Consider the following 25451-nt stretch of genomic DNA (forward strand, 5'->3'; position numbering starts at 1 on the left):
CGAAACTAAATCTTATATTGCCAAATCATCATCAGATCTGCGACAGCAATGAAGAAAATAATAAATACACTCGTGATGGATGACGGTCACTCAACTCGTCAAAGTAATCAGACAATGTGGCCATGAGCGCGGTGAAGGGCTTCCTGCAGGACATGGGGAGGAAGAAGGGCTGTCCGGTTTTTGCCACCTGAAATTAACCAAGTAGAGAAGCCTCAGACGGCCGCCGCCCGCCTGACCTGCCCTGAGGAGAGGAAGGGAAGATCAAACCAGTAGGGAGAGAATCTGAGTACACACGTCTGGACACCTTGACACTGAATTAAGACACTCCTGTGCAGTACCTTCACTACATTCCAAAGCGTGTATTAGTTGAATTGCACGGGTTTTTAAGCGTTTTTACGACTCTAAAGACAAGTGAACATCTCTATATTATTAATAGAATTAAGTCTTGAGAACCCAACTAATCACCTCAGTGGACTTTGAAAACAGTCGTGGTGAGAGAGAGCAGAGTGTTTCTGAATACGAGGCTTATAGAAGAGTTCAAGTTTGCGAGTCCCACTACTACAAACAGAAAAGGGCACACTGAATACAAATAACAACAAATCACACTTAAAACGCCCAGGTGAAGCGAAAAAGCCACAGCCACGCACACACATCTATCCCCCCATCTCTCCCTCCCCTCTCTCTACTCAAGGATGCTAACTATTCCCCTCCAATCTCTGGGTCCTGCCTCCAGCCCCACACCTGTTCGGAAGTGGTTCCTCCCTTCTACCACCACTACCATCTGTTTCGCGCCTAACTTCATTCCACTACATTCCTTTAAAAAAATTCAAGACCATCTTTAAGTGATTATGTTCTGATACACATAGGAAGGAGAGAGAGAGAGAGAGAGAGAGAGAGAGAGAGAGAGAGAGAGAGAGAGAGAGAGAGAGAGAGAGAGAGAGAGAGAGAGAGAGAGAGAGAGAGAGAGTGAGTGAGTGAGTGAGTGTGTGTGTGTGTGTGTGTGTGTGTGTGTGTGTGTGTGTGTGTGTGTGTGTGTGTGTGTGTGTGTGTGTGTGTGTGTGTGTGTGTGTGTGTGTGCAATACTAATCACATTTAATTAAGCAGGTACATATACAGACTACCTATATTAACCAAGTCTGCACTAACTAAATTAACTTTCCTATACAACCTTTCCAGTGGACCTCAGAGAAATCGATACTGGCAAACCTTGGTCAGGTATTTGAAGACTGTTTGTTTTGGCATCTGTGGGCGGCAATACATACATGTGGGTGATGATTGTCCTCGGGAAAAAAAAAAACATTTAATCAAGGTGGATGATTATTCTCTTCAATAACGGGTCTTCGCTTCCTAGACGTGTGTGTGTGTGTGTGTGTGTGTGTGTGTGTGTGTGTGTGTGTGTGTGTGTGTGTGTGTGTGTGTGTGTGTGTGTCAATTCTTGTCGTCCTTTGTTTATAATTCCGTGGGTATTCTCTGTAAAGTGGATTAGAATAGATGGACCATTTCGTCTGCCTTCACATGTGGGATTACTAAGTATACTCTAAGCCTGTCCTATAAGGAATGAAATATATGCCCAGTGACACATTAAACAACACAACACTGATTATTGCGCAGAATAAACTCATGAAAAAAAAAAAAATATATGATTCTTGTACACACTAAAAGATCAAATATCACGCAGTAAACATTGAGACTAACGTGTGGCTATATCCTTCCTCCCTCCAGACATGACGACGTGCGAGAAGATCCAGCGCGTCTGCATCAACACAACCAAGGTGGTGCTGGTGTTCGGTTTCCTGTACCTCTTCATCTGCTCCCTTGACTTCCTCGCTTCCGCATTTAGGCTCATCGCGGGAAGGACAACCGGTGAGTTAATCTTAAATCGTACCTCTCGCCAAGCAAAGATAGCAGCAAAGGTGGAAAAACTGGAGTGGATAGACGATGCAGGACGTGGCCTTAGTAGCATGGTGTGCATCCTGACAAGGTTTAGATAGTTATGGTAATTAGCTAGACATGTTGTTTAGCCTTCGGTACATTCAAACACATTAGAAGTAGTTATGCAAGTTGACTAAGGTAGTCCACACTATAAAACCGCCTTAAACTGTTAGTGTTACGCTGATATAATAACCAGGTATGAGTTAAGATTATGGAGGTTAGCCTAGATCATTCATATGTTCAGAATCACGTCATATTAATATCAATAAAGTGACGGTTTTGTCAATGAAAATATTCGGAATGTGTGGTGAGGTTGTTTGCTCTTCCACGCATGTATCACTAGCATTACGGCCTATTCGAAGCATTTGAATCGACAGTGAAGCCTCTAGATACATGTGTTATCTTTGATTAAGTAACTCTCATATATTAGTACGTTTGCTCATACTATCCCTGAACGTGAGCTGGTGTCATAGTATACAAAAAGAAACTCTCTCTGCCCAATGAAACTACCTCCACCGCCAGACTTTGTGAGGTTACCAAACATGGCTACCTCCTGTGAACTCGTCAGTAGTAACACCGCTCTACATTTTCTTTGCAAATACATCAATAGACACTTAACTTCCTAACCACCCTCGGCTTCCTTCCTAGAACTATTCCACGAAGAACGGGTCATAATATAAACCGTGACATTATCATCCTTGGACAGTTCGGATCAAGAAAACATCAAGTGAACCTTCAAGATACAACGCAGTTAATAATGTAGAACACTCACCAGCATACACACGGCTGCATTCATACCTACAGTACTTTAGTAGTGGGCAGGCTTGTATAAGATCCGCGGCACCGTCATTCACTGATACCATGCACCCTTTCCACTCCCTGACCCGACCACCTTCTGCCACGGATATGCTGACACTGGCTGGCTTGGCAGGAGGAGACGACTAGTGGCGCGGTTTTCGAGTGGAATTCAAATAGGGATACTTGTGTTCATGTGTTCTGCTCTTTTCGTCTCAAGTATCATTCTTATTGTATCTATTTCATTTGTTCGTAAAATCATGTGCTTACTAAAAATCTTAACATTACTTTTTTCTATATGCATGTCGCTCGTTCTAGTTTGTTTTAATAATTTATGCATATTCGCATTGCTCATATTGTATAAAGTCACACAATCATAAGAAATGGTCCTACTTCAGTAAAATTGCTCTTTTAATTACTACATACACATCAAGCCCTCAATAAGCGCACACAGTCAACAAACAATCTGTTCCCACTTACTGTTTACCAGAACCATTTGAAATATAACTCTTCTCTAACCCGGCAGGTGACATCATGAGCAACAAGTACATTGAAAACCCCATAGTTGGTTTGATGATTGGCATCCTGGTGACCGTCTTGGTGCAGTCCTCCTCCACCTCCACGTCCATTATTGTCTCCATGGTCTCGGCAGGCAGTGAGTATTGGACTATTTGTATCTAATTATTTCTTTTGTTTTTCTCTTCCTTTTTTTCCTCTATCAATCTATTTCATCTTATTTCTTTATCAATGTTAAGACAAGGTGGGCGTAAATTAGTGAGGAATAATTCTAAAAGCTCATCTAAGCATGATTGAATTGACAGCGACTCTCTTGGCCTTAAAAGTATATCACTACCATACAAACAATATGCCAGTAAGGCTCCTCATGGTATCAACTCGTGTGCAGGACAAGCAGATGATGGCACTGTATATGCACTTACCTCTCATGATTACTACTTCTAACAGCAAAGCATATTATTTTTTAAGTTTTCCATTATCTGCCTTTATAATCATTACGTGCATGTCTCTCTGCATTTATGAAAATTAGTTACATAAGACAAGCTTCTTCTTTCACGTGATTATTTACACTATTGTGACTAATAATTGTTTGAGAGAGAGAGAGAGAGAGAGAGAGAGAGAGAGAGAGAGAGAGAGAGAGAGAGAGAGAGAGAGCAAATACTACAAAATGGTGTGCGGTATTGACAATACCGGTATTGTCAATAGTTATTGATGAAAATAATCTAACATACTGATTTACCTGCTACAATTATTTAGAACAAGTTATGACACATCTAGAGAGAAGTAGGAAAAAAAAATAGAACTCATTACATCAGAATAGAAGCCTAGTGGTAATCCGAGGCCTGAGTGAACATATTACTGGAGAGTCCCAGATATGAAGTGCTTTTTGAGTTTGTGTCCCCGTTTCGCCCACCAGTAGCTAATAGGGAAGTCAAAAGTTAGCGCTTTTTACTTAAGTAACTGAAGAGTTATTATATTGTTGGGGGTTGGTGCTTTCGGTGCTGTAAAAAAAAAAAAATATTAATACCAAGAAATACCGATAATAACCGATATCTAAAGCTGGATATCGATACAAAATACCATTACAAGGAAACCAGAATGCCGGTAATTTCAAAAATACCGAATTTAAATACCGGTATTACGGTATACCGAATTCCGGTGCACATCTCTAATTACTACAATGTCATCTATTTCAGTTCTGCAAGTGCACAATGCCGTACCAATGATTATGGGCTCAAACATTGGGACTTCTGTCACCAATACCATCGTTTCCTTAACTCAGGTAAGTGTTACTATTGTAGATTTTTTTTCTTTAAGTAAGTGTCACTGGCCGAGGGGAACAAACACGTTAAAAAAAGCTCGTTAGAGTACAAATCCTCAGGGAACCAGAGGATGCGTGTCTGGAAACCTTGGGAGAGATCCAGAGTTTATTAAAAAAAAAAAAAAAAAGAATGGATAACTGAGAATTTTGATTGACTTTTTCTTACAGAGGTGGACTCAGTAGGGGGAGTAGCGGCGAGAAATGTTAGAAAGTGTTGTGCAGTGAGGTGGTAAAAGGAAAGGGTGCATGAAGTTAAGATCTGAAGAGCAGCGTGAAAACAGTGGGCGAAGATAAAAAAAAAAAATAAAATAAATAAATAAATAAATAAATAAAGAGAGAGAGAGAGAGAGAGAGAGAGAGAGAGAGAGAGAGAGAGAGAGAGAGAGAGAGAGAGAGAGAGAGAGAGAGAGAGAGAGCACTGCAGCAATGGAAAAAAAAAGAAAAAAAAGCTAAAGACATTCGGTTAGAGGATAGAAGTAGATTAGACGAAATCCTTTTGATTCCGCTAAAAGAGCAGCATGCCCCCGCCCCCTAAATGAATGTGACGTATATTCCATACATGGGTGGGTCGAATAAGACTCCTGTACAGTGTTGGTGGGTTAAGATGAGAAACACACAGAATGCATTAAGTTCATAAAAACTGTTTTAGCTAGAGATGAGTTGTGCAATTTAACCCTAATTCAGTGTAGGATGTTCACTAGTATAAAAGAGCATGAGTGGTCATTGAGGATGAAGGGATAGTTCCACGTTGAGTCAATAAATAGAGAAGTTGAGTTTTGAGGCATTTGATTACAATGTGTTTCCTTTGGCCCCGTTAGAAAGTTTAGAGAGATTAAATGAATGCCCTTTGGCTTTCCTGCTTGAGCTGTTTTATTCCTGTAAGATTAGACGTTTATGAAAAGTTGTGGAAAAACACCAGGTAGCAGATGCAAGACGCCAGTGGCCTTTGGGGGATCCTGAGACAAATTGGAAGACGCCAATAGAGAACAGTGACAACATAATATAAACAAAAAAATTAAGTTAGGAAAAGTTCAAGACACTACGGATATCCTTCTTGGTTAAACATGATTATGTATTATTAGTAATATTATCATTAGTCATTATTATTATTATTATTGTTATTATCATCATTGTTATATTATCATTATTAGTGCTATTATCATTAATATAATACTATTATTCACTTACCTTTTATCTTAAGAATACAATGTTATATCTTGACCTCTATGCATTCTAGGTTGGTGATAGAAATGAATTCAGGCGAGCATTTGCTGGAGCAACAGTCCATGACATGTTCAACTGGCTGTCAGTCATAACTTTGCTCATCATTGAACTTGCAACAGGTAATAAGCTATGTACAATAACACTACATGAAAATTTTGCTGGAGTGAATAAATATTTCTTGTAAAGTATGTCATATAAATTCCTAAAATATAATCATATACATAATTTGACAAAACACAGGCTGTGTAAGCCGTATGTAATACAATGGTATATATTTAATATGCATCTTCTTGTTACCAACAATACAAATGAAATGCTCTATATCACAATTAAAGAAATAACAATAATAATAATTAATAAAATTCATCCCCACAGGTTTGCTGGAAAAAATGACAGATGCCATCGTGCATTCTGGTGCCCTGCTTAGTGGTGGAGGAGAGGTAAAGATCCTGAAAGGTCATCACAGAACCTTTCACAAAGCTTGTTGTTCAGGTGAGTGTTCACACTTTGCAGATAAATGGCCAGAAGACACTTAACTATACTGCACCAAACTGCTAAAGTGAATCACAGTTCACACTATCATAGGCAATACAAGATAATTTTGGATATTTCCAATTAGGTCATTAGTTTTTAGTGCCAAACATTAAACATCCACTAAATTGAGACTATCATTTTTTAGCTGGACAAGAATGTGCTGATGGACTGGAGTGTTGGAGGATGTTTAGAGAATGCAACCAGTCTCATTAAAACATCTTGTGCTAAAAAAAAGGCTTCAGAAGCTACCACTGCAGTGACAGCTCTAACTACTGATGCCTCTATCAGCACAACTGCAACTTCCACTGAAAGCTGTGTCAAGGACCCTGATGGAACTTGCAATTTCCTTTTTTATAACACCTCCCTTACAGATACACAGATTGGAATTATTCTGTTGATTGGTTCTTTGGTAATCCTCTGCACAGCATTGATCATTATTGTCAAAATCCTCAACTCCATGATGAAAGGTTGGTATTAGTAATTTTTGATCAGTAAAAAAGTTTTCAAGACCATTATAAACAGTGATATAAGTGCATAATATGTTACTTAACACATAGCACTTTAAATATTTATTGTTTTTATTCTTACAGGCAAAATGGCAATCATCATAAAGAAGACAATTAACGCTGAGGTTCCCTATGTGCCGTGGATCACCGGCTACATTGCCATCCTGGTTGGCGCATTCATGACTTTCATTGTTCAGTCATCTTCTATTTTCACCTCAACACTCACTCCTCTCATTGGTCAGTGTTGTGTAGCTTAGGAACTTTTTGTTGACAGTTAAATCAGTGGATATAAGTGCATAATGTTAAATATGAAGCTGATGATATGATTTGATAATTGCACAATATTAATCTTTTACTTGAAATAAAGTTTATTTAACAAACACTAATATTTCTGCATACACTGCAACATATGTATGGAAGACGGTTAGGACATTAAATGTTACATTCTTTTTATTCAGGTATCGGAGTGATTACCATTGAAAGATCTTATCCCCTCACACTTGGGAGCAACATTGGAACTACCACTACAGCTCTTCTTGCTTCTATGGCAGGCAGTGGACCTACCCTTATTAATGCCATTCAGGTAGGACATGCTCTTACATCAGCCACATAGCAGTGATGGTTATACCTGATTGCTTTGAACATGTCTAAATGTATTCAGATGTATTCTTTATCTGCCAAAGTTAATACATACTGCACTCATTAAAAGTACACTGAATGCAATACATATAATTTTTTTTTCTTTCAGATTGCCTTGGTACATTTGTTCTTCAATATATTTGGAATTTTGCTCTTCTATCCAATTCCATTCATGAGGTTCCCAATTCCTCTTGCTAAGAAACTGGGAGAGACAACTGCCAAATATCGCTGGTTTGCCGTTCTCTATCTGTTTATCATGTTCTTCTTCCTTCCTGGATTTGTCTTCATACTTTCCTTGGGTAAGTATTTATCTGCAACTTTAGTTTTGAATACAAAGTCACTTTTACCTTATTGAAATAATCAGTGATCTTGTTATGAGTTCTCAACAAGTAATATCAAAGTTAATTCTAAAGATTTATCTATTTATTATTTTTTTTTTTTTAATTCATTTTACTTTTTTTTTTATTTCCAGGTGGTCCATTAGTTCTGGCTATCGTTGGCATTCCCATTGTTGTGCTTCTTGTCATAGTGGTTATCATCAACATAATTCAAGCCAAGAAGCGAAGCATACTTCCAGGTTTCTTGCAAACTTGGGACTGGCTACCCAAGCCTTTGCATTCTCTCCAGCCATATGATGCTTGTTGCCTTTCCCTTCCCTGCTGTAAATCTTGCCGTGTGACAGAAGAAGAACTGAACCATGTTGAAATAACTAAGGATAATTGTATAGAAAATCCAGGTTTTGAAAGTTCAGACACAAAATTCTGATAGGTGTCATGTTTTGTATTAATTTGAAATCATTCTTTAAACTTTTCATCTTTTCAGACACACCTAATCAAGGATGAAATTAATGCAAGTTTCATTTCAAGGACTTGCATCCAACATTCAATGGTTGTCTTTCAATATCAATATCCTAAAAGGACACATAATCTGTGTACTCACAGATGCTCAACTTTATAATTTTGTTTTGCTAACTTCTCTCACTATTGCTATCTCACTACAATAAAGTGAAGTTCTGGGTATAAGTGCCATGCTCAGTTTGTGTAGCAGCACTAAAGTCTTTCAGTAGTGTGCATTAGCTATATTCACCTTCATCTAGAACAAACAAAAAGAAGTATATATTTATCTTATGAAACTAAATGTTTTTGGGTAAGTTTCATCCTCAGAATCATATCATGATCATCCTCATTTCATACATTTTACATTATTTTTATATACACTTTTGTATGTACTACATATTACTGATTAAGCCAAAGAAATTATATCACGTTTGAGGCAATCATGTGATCTACAGTGGTTGGCTCCTACATGCTGAACAATGCCAGCAATGTTTGTCACTGTCAACAGTTGGGATTGTTTTGCAATATTAGATATCTATGAAGGAAATCTTAAGCTGTTTTTAGTTCTGGTTTTATCACTGCCTGTATAATTCAATTGGAATAAGGCGTCAAATTGTATGCATTGGTGAACACTGCTTGGGTTCAGTACCTGCTTTCATGAACATTTTCTGTAAATATTTATACTCTACCGTAGATATAAAAACAACAACACTAAAGTGATATATTTTATATAAAAAATTGTAGTTATGAAAATATGTTCACAATGGAAATTCTAATCAGATAACACCATATCACTATGCAATATGTACCTTAAAAAAACACAAAAATTTATTTAAAAATCACATCTTGAAGGGTTCATCTCTTGATCATTGTGTATAATTCTACATACGTCACATTTGAAAAATGCAAGTTAGTGCAAAAAGCTGTAATGAGGCATTTATGTAATGCATAAGAAACTGTACATTTGTAGATATATCTTGTACATAATCCATAATATGTTTCACTACAAGATTAATGAATGTATACCCAATAAAATGTTTAACTATACATACAAGTTTTAAAACTAAAAAGGTAACTCCAAAAAATTATAAGTCTGAAAAGATTATCTCTTACAAAAAAGGAAAAGCATTAGAAAAAAACAAATATGTAAATTAAATCTTATATATACTGTATATATTTTACAAGGGGAAAAATGGATACTCTTCCAATCCTGCTTGGACTGCAATTGGATGCCATGATTTCAGTGAATCTTAATAACTTTCCAATAAAATCATTTAAATTTATATCAATCACTATAAACTCAATTTTCATCTAGCAAAATGATAGTAATAAATATATATTTCCTTGATATTCATCAATAAAATCATTACAATAATAGCTTTTATCTAAATGAATGGTTTCCAACCCACCCAAGTTCGTCCAAGTATGTTGGGGTCTGTTGCCTGCTCCAGGAGAACATCTACTTGCTGGTGAATGGTGAGCCCCGTCTTGCTCATGTTTGCTCGAGCACTTTCATAGTTTGAGCCAAGAACTACTTTTTTAAGATCTTCCAAAGCAGTAGGATCTCTCCTGACAGCTTTGTTTTTTGATAATGCCCATACTGTGATATATGCAGGATTGAACCCAGTGAGTTTTTCCTTGAGGCACCTCATGCGTTCTTCAGAGAACATTTCTATTTTACTTTCATCTGAACTTCCCTCTTGTTCCCTGACAAACTCTATCCAATCTTCTGTTGGTTCCTTTACAAATGCTTCCAACACTGAAAGAATCACATGACGGGATTCCTGGAGAGCTCCTAAAACAGCTACCATTACATCTTTTATCATGCCAACAGGACCCAAAGGCTGAAAAACATTTACTATTTGAGGAGTAAGTCTGAAGGGCATAAGCTCAGGAACAGGAAGTACCTGGACAGCTGTTTCAAAATGGTGTCCAAAGTCAATGCCCACTACTCTGCCAGTTTTCAGGCTCACTAAAGTATTACCACAATGACGGTCACCAATCCCAAGGAGCCAGTGGGATACACACATGGTTGCATAACTGTTTGCAAACAGACTTCGTAAAGAGAAGAATCCTTCACTGCTGCTTGACAGCTTTGCTAGGCCTCGCCTTAAAATGTCCCATGGGATCCTATTCACGATATCTTCATACCTCTTCATTCGTCTCTTATCTGTTGTTTTCTTATGAAAATCCCATGGTTCTTCTGTCTTGTAAAACATGTCAGCTTCAACTAAACATTTTTCTTCACCCTCTTTAAGTGAATCCTGTATGAAGCCTTGTAATGGTTGAGTACATTCTACCCATTTCAACATTCCAACTTCTGAGGAGAGTGGAATAACCTGGTAAGTATCCAAAGAGGGGTGGAATGATGTATGAGCACATAATGGAGAACTAGAATACATAGAGTTCATAAGAGTGAACACCTGTTGCATTCTCTGATCTGTTCGAAGATCCTCACCCCACTTAACTAAATATGTGTAGTCCTTTTCATCACTTCCTCTTATAACTATTCTGAGAGGAACTCGCAGTGACTGCATTGGCATGACCTTTTCATCAAAGCTTGATATATCAACGTGGTATTCTGGCAAAGGTTTAGACACCCCTGAATACTGACCTGGAATTTCAAGCACATCAGAATGTTTTGAAGCTTGATAATTGGCTAACCAAGGAGAGTAAGCCTTTAATTGGTTTGGTGAATTTTCTTTTTTTCTCCTTTGGTTCAATACAATTTTAATATTATTTAATTTCTTCTTTATTTCTTCTACAGGCATTCTCTTTAATTTTTCCATTTTTTCACCAAATTCTTTAGTTAGAGCCACATCAACATCTTTCTTAAGCTTGTCAACTTTACAAAATACTTCTCCTTTTTCTCCTGCCATGCCTCTAGTAGATCTATTATTTACCTTTAAGTGATCAGCCACTAGATTGTTTAAGGCAGCTTCAATCTCTTCTTTATTCTTTATATGCAGGATATTCTTGAAAGACTTTTTCAAGGCATTTTCTGGCATGACTACCAGTGACATGGCAGTAACAAAATGATGAAACAGACTGTTTCTGCAAAGTGAAGCCTCAACTCTCTGACACATTGCTTGTGCAGCTTTTCCAACACTCCCTGAAAAGTCATACTGCTGCATGCTGATCCTAAATGGATAGGCAATGGCTTGAGGATATTCCAAGGCTAATTTCTCAACAATTGGCTGCAAAGCTTCACCTGACAATTTGTCAACATATATCAAGATATGATTGATCCACAACAAAAACATCCAAACAGGTACTTTCTCAGCTTCTTTCTTAAAAGTTGCCACTAGACTTGAATCATCACTCATCAAGTTGATTACACGAGGGAAGTGAAAATGTGCCTCACGTGATCCTAGTGCCATAGCTCTCAGGACAGACATGACAAGGGTGTCTGCATAATCTGAAACATCAATGCTCTCTTTCCATTTCTCTAAACAGTCTTCACAGTACTTTGCTAAGGTTATGTAAATATCTTTACCTTGAGAATGTGCTGCTTCATCAAGATTGCTATGCTGCATAAACTTCTCTTCACCACAATTAACAGCCAACTTCAAGCTTTTGTAGCTACAGGAAAGAAGTTCCTTATACCACGATGATTTATCTTTGGCATTTGGGAACTTCACTGCTAAACTTTTCACATATTCATTATCTTCTTGCCATGAGTTTCCCATCTCCTTCATGGCTTCTGAAATTTCAACACACAAGGAGCTTTCCAGCATTAAATACTCAGTTTCTATTGTTGCATCCTGTTCTAGAACTGGCATTGAAGTAACTTTACCTAAAAACTTTACCCAAGCCTCTACTAGGTACTGCAGACGATTCTGAGGTCTGCTGCGACCTCTTTGAATATTTGTTTCTGTCATGAGGAAATAGAATTTGGCAAGTTCTTGATTATCTCCACACAATGGTTTTAACTTCTTTAGATGTCTATTTGCCAAATGATAATTTCTATTCATTAGTGCAGTCTTAATAAGAGACTTATGAAGAGAAGTTTTAGCATCCTTCATGAGCTTTGGAATATCCTCATGGCAATCCTGTGGCAATTCATTTTCTAGAAACTGAAAATAGAGGTCTCTATATGATGATAAAAACTGCATTAACACTGATGAATCAGTAAGACTTGTCTCTTGGGTCTTCCAATTCTTTACTGTTCTTCTTACTTTGTTTGGATAATTTTCACTATGAATATAATCTAATGCCTCTAAGAACTCTACAAGCTCTGTGATTAGTTGTATGTTCCTTACAGTACCTGCAAGAGGCTTAGGAGTTAACAAAGTAGACTGAGCAAGAGTAAGAAGGGTTTTTGATGTGGCTAGAGCAACATAGTGTTGAGCTTGTGCCATTTTCTGTTGATGTACTGACATGATGGCTAGCTGAAGAGGCAGGGTGCTTTCTAACAAATCTCTGTGGTTTGGTTCCCCAAGAGCACTGTCAATGAAAGCAATGAGATTCCCATCAGATTCAGAGCCATCTAAGACATTCATCAGTTTGGAATTAACCAAGGAAGGAAGGACACTAACAGTGGGGCGAGGAAGGGTCCACACCTGATTCAGTGATACCTGGCCTGCTTCATCTTTTAGAAGCCGATTTTCCACAAATTTTTCCAGCTCTGACCATTGTCCAAGCTTCGCAGCACATGATGAATAGCATTCCTCCCACAAATGTACCTAAAAACATAAAAGTATAAGTATTAAAACACTGTATGTTCTAAAGTATAAAACTTTTATTTTAATAAATATAAGAAATTTCATCTTGACAAATGTATATTATGCTGTTTACTAGTATTATATTTTTATCTTACATTTAGCTTCTTCCCATACATTTGGCAGACATCCAGGAAAAATGGATAATGCACTGCTGATTCATTTTATCAATTTATTATTATTTTCTTTTTAATACTAGTATATAGATAGATAAACAGATTAATTGATATAAAATGGAGAATCTTTCAAAATATTACCATACAAATTATATAAAAGACAAAATTAAGTTAACAGCTCACCTCAGTTGGGTCTGGTTCTTCTGCCCACTGGGTGTTGAGAGCAGTGCGGTAAAAGACAAAAGCTTGCACAGAATCACTGGTTGCCTCAGCTTCTAAAGCTTCTCTCGTCTCAGATTTGATTTTTCCAAGTTTACTATGAATTATGCCACGCACTACATCCCACATGCTAAGGCTTTTGTACAACCTGAATGAGGAGATAAATGATTAATTAATGCATGCTTTTCAAATTGTTACTTCCCATTTCACTATAAAGAAAATGGGCTCATGACAGTATAAATTTAATTTTGAACAATCCACAGCAATGTTGACTGTATATGACAGCACAGATGTTCAGTTACAAGTGATCTACAAAATGCTGAACTGTTATCAGTTTATGTATTATAAACACAACACTACAATCTTCTCTATAGAATATTCCCTCAGTATGTTATGTGTTAATGGATAAAGGAATTACTCATGCTCTCAAAAACATTTGTTATTTACATCTAAAATAATTATGAGGAAAATCTTACTTCAGATATTGAGAAGTTATTTTAATTATTAGTTAATCATTATAATTTAATTATCATAACTAATTAATTGATCTAACATGAAAATATGACACATTGTAACAGTCAATTAATTACTTACTCTGCCATATTAATCCATGTGGAAGTATTCAATTGGCTACTTGAATCAATTTTCAGTTTCTTCTGTGGTGGAGGAAGATCTTTTCCTAACCCCTTCTGGGCCAAAAGAACTTGCCTTTCCAAGACCAAAACACCTAAAGCTTCCAAATGACCTCCTAAGCAGACTGAAAATATTTTTATCTTCACTAGTTATTGATTTCTTTGTAATTCTTGATGTAATATACAGTGTTCCTAGGAGTTCATTTATTGACAATAATTGCACAAAATAAGTCTCTTTCAAATAGAGTAATACTGAAGGCATTTTTTTTTTTTTCTGGGGGCAAAATAAGGAAGAAGAAAAAAAGGCACTAAAGTGCCAGTCCCAAATGATATAAAAAATGTGACATATCAATATGCAGTATTCTTACCAGCAGCCAATGCATCTGGACTGACAATTATGTCATTATTGATAACAAGATGAAGAACAGCCCTCAGCATGTCTGGATTGCATATGTAACTGTTTGATATGATGACATTGACAGAATCATGCAGTTGTTGTATCCAGGTGTCTTTCTCTCCACGAGTCATCAAGTTGTCTGCATTATCCACAACTGCTTGCACTACCACATCGAACAGCAGTTGAGCAACTTTATTGTCACGCTGTATAAAAGAAAGCCTTTTTTTCCTTAAGCAAATCAGACAAGAGCAAAAAAGATTACATACTTCAAATTTACCATTGTTAAATAAATAACACAAGTATTTCAAATAATGGGCATTCATTTCTATTATGTTAGGTGATAAATGCTTCTTTCACATTATCTAAATGCTCATACAAACTAACATTACTATCTGCTTCCCAAATATTTTCTGACTCTTTCATATTATTTCAATTAATGTAAAAGTGTAATATTCATATACAATGAAATATGTTTTAATACCTGTGACAAAGCTTGGAGAGGAGCAATCAGAGCCCGATGAGGAATCTGAATATCCGGAAGCTCTCCAACACGATACTGCCGGTACATTGTCACCTGATGTGCAGGAAACAAAGAAAATTATTAACTATAAGTGAACTTACCTGAATGAAAAAAAAATAACAATAAGGAATACAGGTGATCTTCACTATACAAAAACTTACTATATGAATTTTTGCTCATATTACTGTAAGTACTGTACTGTTGTATGTATGATTTTTACTGTAGCATTGTTGATTAATAATTCATTTGTGAGGGTAAAGGGAGCAATTTTGGTAGCCTACTGCCTGTGAATCATGTAGAAGTGAGAAAACTAATGCGGATCACTGTTCAATTAAAATTATGCTTGATAAAACCAATATGTATAGTAGAGCCTGTGGATTATGGTACAGGACAGTTATTGGAAAATGTTTAAGGTCCTTCACCAGTGAAAAATTAATGAAAATCTTGGTAATGACCATTCTTTAGTTTTACTGCTTTTATACGTACTATTCTAAATATGTAGAATAAATAAAATAAACATAGTGTATGTGCATATGCTTTTTCATAGCCTCTATCACAGATAACAGTAGATCTGGATTTGACACGGGACTGCGGAGCCGCGCCGCCATTGCAATAACGTACCCAAAGTGGTCGACTGGTAGTACGTGGCAGCTGACTGTTAAAGTTATAATTTTGTAAAGTTTTATACAGTATAAAGTGCATTTTTTAAGGAAATACTAATCATTACTAATTTCCATCCCGAAGTACTAATATTTCAGTATCCCACAATAGTGAGCAACGTTCCAATCACCTGTGCCTCTCTACGTAATTTCCTCTCCATTTCAAGGGTTGTTCTCATTTTATTTCGTCGTTCTTCCAGTTTTGCAAAGAAAATGGTTTGCTTCTCCCGATCCTGGTCTTTGTAGAAACGTTTCCTCAACAACTTTGACTTCATGTTTCCAGAATCTGTAAAATAGAGAATCTGTTCATGTATCAATTTTACATACACCACAATTTTACTAAGTGTAATGATCCATACACTACTTTGATTTTAAATCTTCATATATTTCAAATAAATTTCCCATGGATATTAATAAATACAAAATTACTTATTTTCTTATCTCAACATTTGATAGATCTCTGCTTTATATGCAAGAATAGTGTATGTTAAGCATTTGAATTAAATTGAAATCTTAGCATCCTGTCATTATAAAACAGAAAATATGCAACAGGAAATCATAATACAATTTAGGACATCTTTAGAAAAATAAAAAAAAATCAGCATAATTTCAATACTTTTTAAAAAATCTTAAAGGCACTCCCTGCTTCAATGATACATACACTACTTACCACAATGGTTCACAAATATGATGACACATCTTAAGCAACCACAGTGAAATCTGATAGAACAGGGATATACTGCACTAAAATAGAGAAATCAGATCAGATCAGAGGCTTCTAATTTCAAAATGTCTATACACTTACCTGTTGTAGTACTTGTTTCTGCTGGCTGCATACGAGTGTTTCCTATACCTGGTTTCTTGTAACGATTCATATTCTTTTTATCTGAAATTTTATAATTTCTTCTATACAGTCTGTGGTGTACATTTTCTGTGTGTGTAAACTGTGCTCATGCTGTTATTATCTTTTATTTTCTATGATGTATACTCCAAAAGAACAAGAAAGAGACAAATCCAACTCATTTCCTTTTGTATTTCATAATGTGTTAGTTCTAATCTAATTTTTACAAACTTTTCTTCAAAATGAGAGAGAGAGAGAGAGAGAGAGAGAGAGAGAGAGAGAGAGAGAGAGAGAGAGAGAGAGAGAGAGAGAGAGAGAGAGAGAGAGAGAGAGAGAGAGAGAGAGAGAGAGAGAGAGAGAGAGAGAGAGAGGGGTGGGGGGAGGGGGGGAGACTTACCATGAGCACCCACATTGAACATGGGTCCACTAGCAGACCCATGGATTGGTGCATGGGTGGCTACATACTCCATGTCAGCCAGTGAAGTGTCAAATGTAGATTCTGTGACCCAGTTATATGTTCCACCTGCAGATATGAAGTGTTACTAGTGTACATGAAACATAATAGAATGTGAAATATTATTCATATACAATGTGGATAAATGACAGTAGCAATCCTATCTAATCAAACTCCTTTATATTAGTCAGAAAAGTATTCCAAAATATTACTATTATAGTGGTACTTTGGTAAAATGGAATTTTTTTTTGCATTCAAACAGGATGCATACCAAATTAGACTTATTCCAAAGCAGACATATACTGAGGAACCACTGTATATTTAAATCTGTTCCACTTCAATGACAAATATAAATGATGACTTAATAGTACAATAGCAGTACCAGTTTGCTGTGTGGCCGAGAAGACATTAGCCTGTGTTGCAGCAACTCCTCTAGGGCCATCCACCTCATCCTCTGCCTCAGTACTCTGGGTCAAGCTTCTCAGACTTGAGTCATTGCTGGCTTGAGTATCCATGAAGAGTGGAATCATAGAGGCATGGCGTGCTCTCCAAGCAGTACTCACTTTCATTTCCTGTGAAAACATCAACTTATAGTGTATGGCTTTTAGTAGTCTAAGGTGGATGCCCTCAGAAATCACCAGACAGGATTTATGAATTCAAGCTGAATTTTCTTTTAACTTTTAAATATGTTTGATGAGTAAGAAATCTGAAATCACAGAAATAAAAAAAGGTATAAGAATAGTTTGCTGCTACAGATGTCTTTCTTTTCCTAATCAAATAGCAGTAACAACTACAACAATAGCTGCAACAAGAAATATGAAATAAAACAACCTATGTTTTTAAAAATGCTAAACGACTGACCCTGAATTTGCAGAGGGTCAGTGGATGCTGGAAAATGTCTCGCTGATAGTCAGCAGAGTATCTTGTTGCTTCCAGAATAATGTACATTGCCAGTTCAAGAAAGGAGTCCTCAGTTTCTGGGCTGTATATCATCTTTAGGATATGCAGGACCCGATCATGCAGAGCCATGTCTTGGCAACCTGAGAAAGTATTTAAGAACAATCTTACTAAGCCACATAAAGAAAAAAAGAAAATGTTCTACTCAATGTACATTAACTTTGTATTCTTTTATTTTCCCCACATTATACTGATTCTGAGAAAAAAATAATCTAAAACCTCTCCCTCTCAGAAAACCTAAAGTTTCTAACTCTAGCAAAGAGATCTCATGTAAATAACCTGTACATACATACACACACACACACACACACACACACACACACACACACACACACACACACACACACACACACTTTGCAATTTCAAGATCAAACTTACGTTCCAACCAAAAGTTCAAGACAGTTTGTCGCAATGCAGCATCTTTTTCCTTGACAGCTTGCAACAAACTAACTCTTGTCTTAGCTTCAATTTGGCTTCCTTCACTGCTAGAACTATTCCTAAAGAAGTAGTTAGCCATTAGTATTAGATATAAATAAACATGTTGTATAAGACAGAAATACACAAAAACAAATAAGTTATTACACTTACCTGAAGTTATCATGTATCCAAAACAAAATATCATACATCATTTCACGACACTTTGCTCCTGGGTGAGTGGCAAATCCCATAATTCCTGGCAGAAAGTACAACACCTGTGATGGACTGAGACGGGGCAGTGCAGCATTGACCAACTCAAGGGACACCAGCTGAGTAGATTCCTCCCTGAAGGTATTGCCAATGCAGAAAACTAATCTCAAACATTTATAAATAATATTCAGTTTATTCTATATTAAATTGTTCATAAAATCTTACAACAAATGGCATTCAGTTCAATCAACATTAAATTATAATATTTCATGCCTGACAATGTAAAATAGATATAATATAGGAGTACTAATGATGTCAGGTTGTACAGCAATAATAATAGGAAGACTAGATGGCCACTGTGACCCTTGATCTCTATACTTACTGACTATATAATCACTCCTAGTGATTATATATGTAATATAAATGGATGCTTCACTTTATATCTGTTACTGCCACTAGATCTGACTTAGTAACCACAATAATTAGGCATGTAACTGGATACAGACCATTATTCTGAGTGAGAGAACAATCCAACTATTTTCTATCGCTAACAGTGAGAGTAAAATCTATTTCTTTACAAGTCACTCTCAGTTTGGTATTAATCCAAATTTTTTTCTATGTAGGATGGGCCAACAAAACTGTGATATAATAAAAGGTCCCACAGAAGAACTGGTCCATAAACATAGTCAAAAGCAGTAATAATAACAATAAAATAAATAAATAAATACAGGATAAGTGTCTGGAAACCCATCTGTGTAGTTCAGTTTAAAGTAAATGTATCAATGCATCTCGATATGTGTATGTACATCTTTCAAATCTAATGCTTAAATAAACTTTAATTCCATACATGTTTTTGTAAGTATCAATCAATTAAAAATAAAATGCTATTATATTATGCTCAAATATAATCTAAACTTACTTTTTTGATAGCAATCCAAGAACATTATGCTCTTTAAGGTATGAATAAATATCTTCCATGGATGAGGAGTAAGATGCCAAACACTCCAAAACTCTGGTGCAAAATATTCCATATAAATTTGGCAAGACACTCAGAAGCCTGTTGATTACCCTGAAATATATAATTATAGTATTTTTATTTCTGACAGCAAATTTTCTAATGCAAATATCTTAAAAGCAAGTAAATAATGTTTATATGTCAGGAAATAAGATGCCATGAAATATGACAAGAAAATGTAATTTTCCATATGAATAAAACAAACCTTTTTAAGATTGCTGGAAAATGCAAGTGTATTTTGTAAATTACTGTAATGCCTTGTCCTTGCTTTGAATGCATAATTTCCAATACTTTCCTTGTGACATTTTCTTCAAATGAAGCTTCACCACAATCTGTGGAAGAAAAGATGAAATTGTTCTTAGTAATTTCATAATCACAATTATTCTACATAAAAAAATAAATAAATAAAAGTTACTTTCAGAAGCTACTTTGTATACTATTTACCAAATAAAAGACAAATTCCCCTTCCTAACAGGTATGAATATTCTTACATAATTTATGTAAATGAAAGATACTCTCACCTTCACTTTGGGAGTTCTGAAACTTCAACACAAGGCCCACCACTTCAGCTGCAGCACCATACACACTGGCATAGTGAGCCTCAAGCAGTTTCAATAATATCTTTTCACACCTGAAATAGATTTAAACCATTGATAATTTCAATGGTGCATATTCTCTGCTTAAATCAAACTTCACTAACATTTCTTTGTACAGAATCAAAAACTTTTCATTATTCAAAAGAACTTCCTTGGAACTATCTTACATCAACAAAAGTTTTATTTCCAATTTAACACATTCAGAACTCCATTACCTATATCATGACCTGAGGTGTTTCATCATATCCATTTCATATCATCAATGAAATTCAACATGAAACTATAAGACAAATCAAATGTTATTCAGGATTTTACCAATAGCTTTCTTCATTAAACAGAACTTACATTAATGAATACACACCTGAACAAATTAATTTATCAATGAACAAAATCAACAATAATAAGTCATTATACATGAATAAATTACAGTAGACTTACTTTGTTTTCTCAGCCACAGAACCTTCAGTGTAGGGAGCCAAACCATTAGCAAGCATGATGCCTAAAAGGTTTAACCCAGCTTCTTGCTCCTTATTTCTTCCATCACTCACTTCCATTAAAGAATAAATAATTGTATAGGGAACTGTTAACACTGCTCTCCAACACTCTACCACTGACCTGAAAATCATGGTAAAATGATCAGTATTTAAACATTGAAATAAGAATAAAAACAATAAGAATAAAAAGATAAATAAATAAATAAAAACAAAATAAAAACAAATATAAAAATAACAAACAAATAAGACATTATTGAATACTAATAAATAAACAGATAGATAAATCTACTGGTCTTTTATAGTCATACGAACATTACCTGATTATTTCTATTAAAAGTAATCAGCTGTGATTTATTATTTCCTATCCAGTAACTATCTCATCAATCACTTACAAAGATATCATCAATTTTACAAGCAATCACTTTTACTGTAAAAAGTTGTAACTAAACTATATTTTATTTAAATTAAAATTATCTGAACCTGTCAGTAAACAACAATAAATCCATGACCTCCTACAGTAAACCTCATAAAAAATACCTCACAAAACAAATACTGAAATACTAACTTAACAGCATCTATGTTGTATCTGAAGATATCTGCTCTGTTGTGTGGTGTGTTGCTGCACAGGAAGCGAAGGACTCTCGAAACCATATTTCTTCCCATGGTGCTATCTTGGGATCCTGCTTTCTTGCCCCATCCCATCACCATCACAATCTAAAAGAAAGACTTATCAAATAATATTAAGAAATTTTAAGATATCTTTGTTCTCTATGGAAATCTATAAAGTAAAAAATCACTAACAAAAAGAACATTATACAAGAATAGAAACAAGGAATCATAAGTATATAAGGTAAAAAAAAAATCATCTATTTCAGACAGAATTACACAGTAAACAAGAAATAGGTGGTGGAGGGAAGATGTGGGAGGCATTTTAAAAAGAGCATTATCATCCTGGATTACAGAAAGTCATCTTAATAACATGCAACACAATGAGTTTCATATATCTAGATAATAAATGTAACTTTCAGCAAAATAACCTCCATTTAAGATCCATTATGTGTAAATGAACCAAAATGAATATCTAGTTTAAGTTTAAGAAAAGCTTAGATTATAAATGCAATAAAGTTTCAGAACACAGCACTGCAACTGTACTGTAAGTTTAACAGCTTTTTCTTGCACACTGTAGTTCAAGACTTACAAGTGGTTAATATTTGTTAACATCATATAATTTTCCAAATAACATAACATTTCATACAAATAATCACCAAATTATAGAAACCATTCACCACATATGTTTGTAAACTACCTACCAGATCAGAGAAGAAATAATTTATTCTGTCACCAGTAGTTCCATCAACCAAACAAGTGAGAACTGGGTTAATAAAGTGAACTGCATAAGGAGCAAACACTTTAGAGGTGTTCATCATCAAGCGAAGTAAAAACAATTTCACATTTCTGTGTGTCTCTCCGCTCTCTAGCTTTGACCGTATAATTGTCATCCAAGGAGGGACCTCAGCAGCCGATGGAATAGAATCCTGTACAAGAAATAGCGTTTTAATTATCATATGTAACTTGTGTCCTTTAATCCATTTGTTATAAAAATATACTCAAGAACTTTACACAAATTAGAATTTCATAAGTAATTTAAAATGTAAAAAAAGATAAAATTCAGGATTATACCTCTTTGTGCAGCACCATAATTTTAGCATCCACCATATGGTATATGGCTGCTGTAAGGTTGGCCATAACTTCATGCTCATTGTAGTCACTCTGTTCAAAATTCATCACCAACAGTTCACCAGTTTCATCATTGGATGCATCAATTCTGCAGAAGTATTAAATACATAAAGTGGTCTACTCTTATCATTCTTGTTTATTTGTCCAAAAAAAATCTTGTTGCACATAGAATTCCCAAAGACAATTCAATTACTGCTTACCTGTACTGATTATCTTCTCTCTGTGACATGGATAAGACGACAGAATTGCTGAAGTCAAACTGGCTGAGGTCTTCCCGCAAACTGCTGTCATCAAGATAGTGGGAGGCCAAATACTGAACTGTTCCTGCAGCACCCTTACCAGAACTTTGATTGGTTTCTTTCAAGTTCTTCCGTACAGCAACAAATCTTCTCTTGCTTCCAGGATTCAAATTTATCTCAATATCAAACTGTAAATTCTTGTTGCAGTCAATGAGACATTCCCAAATAGCTTCCCCTTTAGTAGGACTTGCACTAAATAAGAGGCTGGTATAGAATTTTAAATCATCTTTGACACAAACTAGAACAGCTATAAGAGTGTTGTATGCTGCACAAGCACAGCGCCTCCGAAATTCTGCCTGAGTCTGATCATGTCTGAGTTCTCCTTTGGAAACTTTTGATGACTGTCGCAAAACATCTTTAGTCAGCTCTTTTCCTGATGTATCACTGGGTTGATATGCAGCATTAATCTCTGAGCCAGGATTGAAGATTCTTTCCCGAGGGAGACGAGAAAATAATACCTGTAGAAAAAAGGTTAACAGAATAAATTTACGCAATTCTGCAAACAAGTTATATATCTACAATGTGAAATACTATGCACTTACTTGCAGAATCTTGAAGCTTCCAATTTTAGTGACCAACAGTTTCTGCTGTTCTTCATTCCTTCCTTGAATCGTGAGCGACATCCCTGCCATTACTGGTTTGATAACATCTATGCAAAAGGAGACTATTGCTGTCAAATCAGAAAGTTGCAGCAAAGGAATCAGAACCTTCTCCATGATGTTATATCTGGAAAATATAATAGATACATAATTCAGTTAATATCTATCACTTATTAATGTTTTGCTTTTTTACATTATCAGATGCTATATCATCATCAAACTTACTTTTAATTTATCTCATACAATTCTGTTATAAAAAGAAAAAAGAAAAAATCTAAACAAAATAAAAGAACACAGATGACTGTTTTTGAAAGAGAAAACTACACAGAGAGATATGTGAATACATACACGTCTTACAAATTATTAGTAGATACAAAACAAATGCAAAACTCACATACACATGTGTGTTTCTTTATTTGTTTGTTTGCGTGTGTGTGTGTGTGTGTGTGTATTTACCTATTTGTAGTTTTACAGGGCCTGGGCTTTATGCTCGTTTGGTCCAGTCTCCATATCTACACTTATCCAATCTTACTTTGAAAGTATACACACTTGTTGCAGACACTACTTCTTCATCTAAACTGTTCCACGTCTCAATACATCTTTGTGGGAAACTATATTTTTTAACATCTCTCAGACATCTTCCTTTTCTCAGCTTTTTACTATGCGGTCTTGTGCTTCAAATGTCATATTCTTCTCTCAGGATCAGTTTCTCATTATCCACTTGGCCCATTCCGTTGATCTATTTATAAACTTGTATCAGATCTCCTCTCTCTCTTCTTTGTTCCAGGGTTGGCAGATCCATAGCCTTTAGGCTCTCCTCATATGTCATCCCTACAAATTCTGGAACCATTCTTGTAGCCATTTTTTTGTAGTCTCTCCAACTTTCTTATGTGTTTCTTTTTATGAGGGGTCCACACTACTCCTGCATATTCCAATCTGGGTCTTATTATAGTACTTATCAATTTCTTCATCATTTCTTTGTCCATGTAGTGAAATGCTACTCCAATATTCCTTAGCAAATTATGTCTCTAAAAATTCTATCAATATGGCTTACCAGTTGATTGTTTTCTTCCATCGTCACTCCTAAGTCCTTTTCCTTTTTACTTTCTCCAGTTCTACTCCATCTCCCATCTTATAGATTCCTGTGTGTGTGTGTGTGTGTGTGTGTGTGTGTGTGTGTGTGTGTGTGTGTGTGTGTGTGTGTGTGTGTGTGTGTGTGTGTGTGTGTGTGTGTGTGTGTGTGTGTGTGTGTGTGTGTGTGTGTGTGTGTGTGTGTGTGTGTGTGTGTGTGTGTGTGTGTGTGTGTGTGTGTGTGTGTGTGTGTGTGTGTGTGTGTGTGTGTGTGTGTGTGTGTATATATATATATATATATATATATATATATATATATATATTGTGTGTGTGTGTGTGTGTGTGTGTGTGTGTGTATTTACCTAATTGTATTTACCTAATTGTAACATACGGAAAAGAGCTATGCTCGTGTTGTCCCGTCTCCATATCTATTAATGTCCAGCTTTTCTTAAAATCATGAATATTCCTTGCGTTGACCACTTCCACGTCTAAACTATTCCATGCTTCCACCCTTCTATGAGGAAGCTATATTTTTCACATCTCTCCTATAAGTGGCCATTTTAGTTTTTCCCATGCCCTCTCGACATTCTTCCATTCCACATACACAGATCTTCCCTATCCATTTTTCCATGCCAATCATCACTCTGTATATTGCTATCAGGTCTCCCCTTTCTCTTCTGTTTTCCAGGGTTGGAAGTTGCATTCTTTTCAGTCTGTCTTCATAAGTCAAATCTCTTAAGTCAGGCACCATTTTCGTTGCAGCCCTCTGTACTTTCTCTAGTTTCCTTATGTGTTTCTTTAAGTTCGGAGCCCACTGTATTGTTGCATATTCAAGCCTCGGTCTTATCATTGCAGTAATTATTTTCTTCATCATTTCTTCATCTAGATATCTGACGCCACTCTTATGTTCCTCAATAAGTTCAATACTTCTCCAATTATTTTGTTTATATGTCTCTCTGGCGATAGGTCATTGGTAATTGTCACCCCAAGGTCTTTTCTTCATGACTGGTTTTATGTCTTCATTTCCTATCTTGTACATACTCCTGATTCTTCTTTCACTCTTGCCAAACTCTATTTTCTTGCATTTTGTCGTGTTGAACTCCATTTGCCATGTACAGCTCCATTTCCATATTCTGTCCAAGTCTTCCTGGAGTAGTTCGCAATCTTTGTCACATCTCACTTTTCTTAACAATT

General features: G+C 35.8%; 2 protein-coding genes across 2 annotated transcripts in view; one reads left to right on the plus strand and one right to left on the minus strand.

Annotated features, from left to right (window-relative positions):
* LOC123499371 (sodium-dependent phosphate transport protein 2B-like) overlaps positions 1–9350 on the plus strand; it is a 26838-nt gene extending 17488 nt beyond the window's left edge. Inside the window, 11 exon segments of the mRNA XM_045247286.1 lie at positions 1723–1863; positions 3254–3382; positions 4440–4525; positions 5802–5907; positions 6164–6240; positions 6242–6280; positions 6468–6789; positions 6913–7065; positions 7287–7411; positions 7577–7766; positions 7940–9350. Coding sequence (XP_045103221.1) covers positions 1723–1863; positions 3254–3382; positions 4440–4525; positions 5802–5907; positions 6164–6240; positions 6242–6280; positions 6468–6789; positions 6913–7065; positions 7287–7411; positions 7577–7766; positions 7940–8232 — 1661 coding nt within the window. The 3' untranslated portion in view covers positions 8233–9350.
* The window catches only part of LOC123499369 (DNA-dependent protein kinase catalytic subunit-like), a 68260-nt gene continuing 51824 nt past the window's right edge, over positions 9016–25451 (minus strand). Inside the window, exons 30-50 of the mRNA XM_045247282.1 lie at positions 23130–23313; positions 22489–23045; positions 22232–22376; positions 21862–22086; positions 21117–21265; positions 20496–20672; positions 19983–20092; positions 19667–19793; positions 19366–19515; positions 18408–18581; positions 18198–18316; positions 17724–17902; positions 17245–17434; positions 16806–16931; positions 16373–16453; positions 15699–15853; positions 14870–14962; positions 14360–14591; positions 13954–14116; positions 13324–13507; positions 9016–12988 (exon numbers count right to left, since the gene is read on the minus strand). Coding sequence (XP_045103217.1) covers positions 9689–12988; positions 13324–13507; positions 13954–14116; positions 14360–14591; positions 14870–14962; positions 15699–15853; positions 16373–16453; positions 16806–16931; positions 17245–17434; positions 17724–17902; positions 18198–18316; positions 18408–18581; positions 19366–19515; positions 19667–19793; positions 19983–20092; positions 20496–20672; positions 21117–21265; positions 21862–22086; positions 22232–22376; positions 22489–23045; positions 23130–23313 — 6820 coding nt within the window. The 3' untranslated portion in view covers positions 9016–9688. The remainder of the gene's footprint in view (positions 12989–13323; positions 13508–13953; positions 14117–14359; positions 14592–14869; positions 14963–15698; positions 15854–16372; positions 16454–16805; positions 16932–17244; positions 17435–17723; positions 17903–18197; positions 18317–18407; positions 18582–19365; positions 19516–19666; positions 19794–19982; positions 20093–20495; positions 20673–21116; positions 21266–21861; positions 22087–22231; positions 22377–22488; positions 23046–23129; positions 23314–25451) is intronic.

Source organism: Portunus trituberculatus, chromosome 49 (genome assembly GCF_017591435.1).
Source record: "Portunus trituberculatus isolate SZX2019 chromosome 49, ASM1759143v1, whole genome shotgun sequence".
In the NCBI taxonomy this organism is placed as follows: domain Eukaryota; kingdom Metazoa; phylum Arthropoda; class Malacostraca; order Decapoda; family Portunidae; genus Portunus; species Portunus trituberculatus.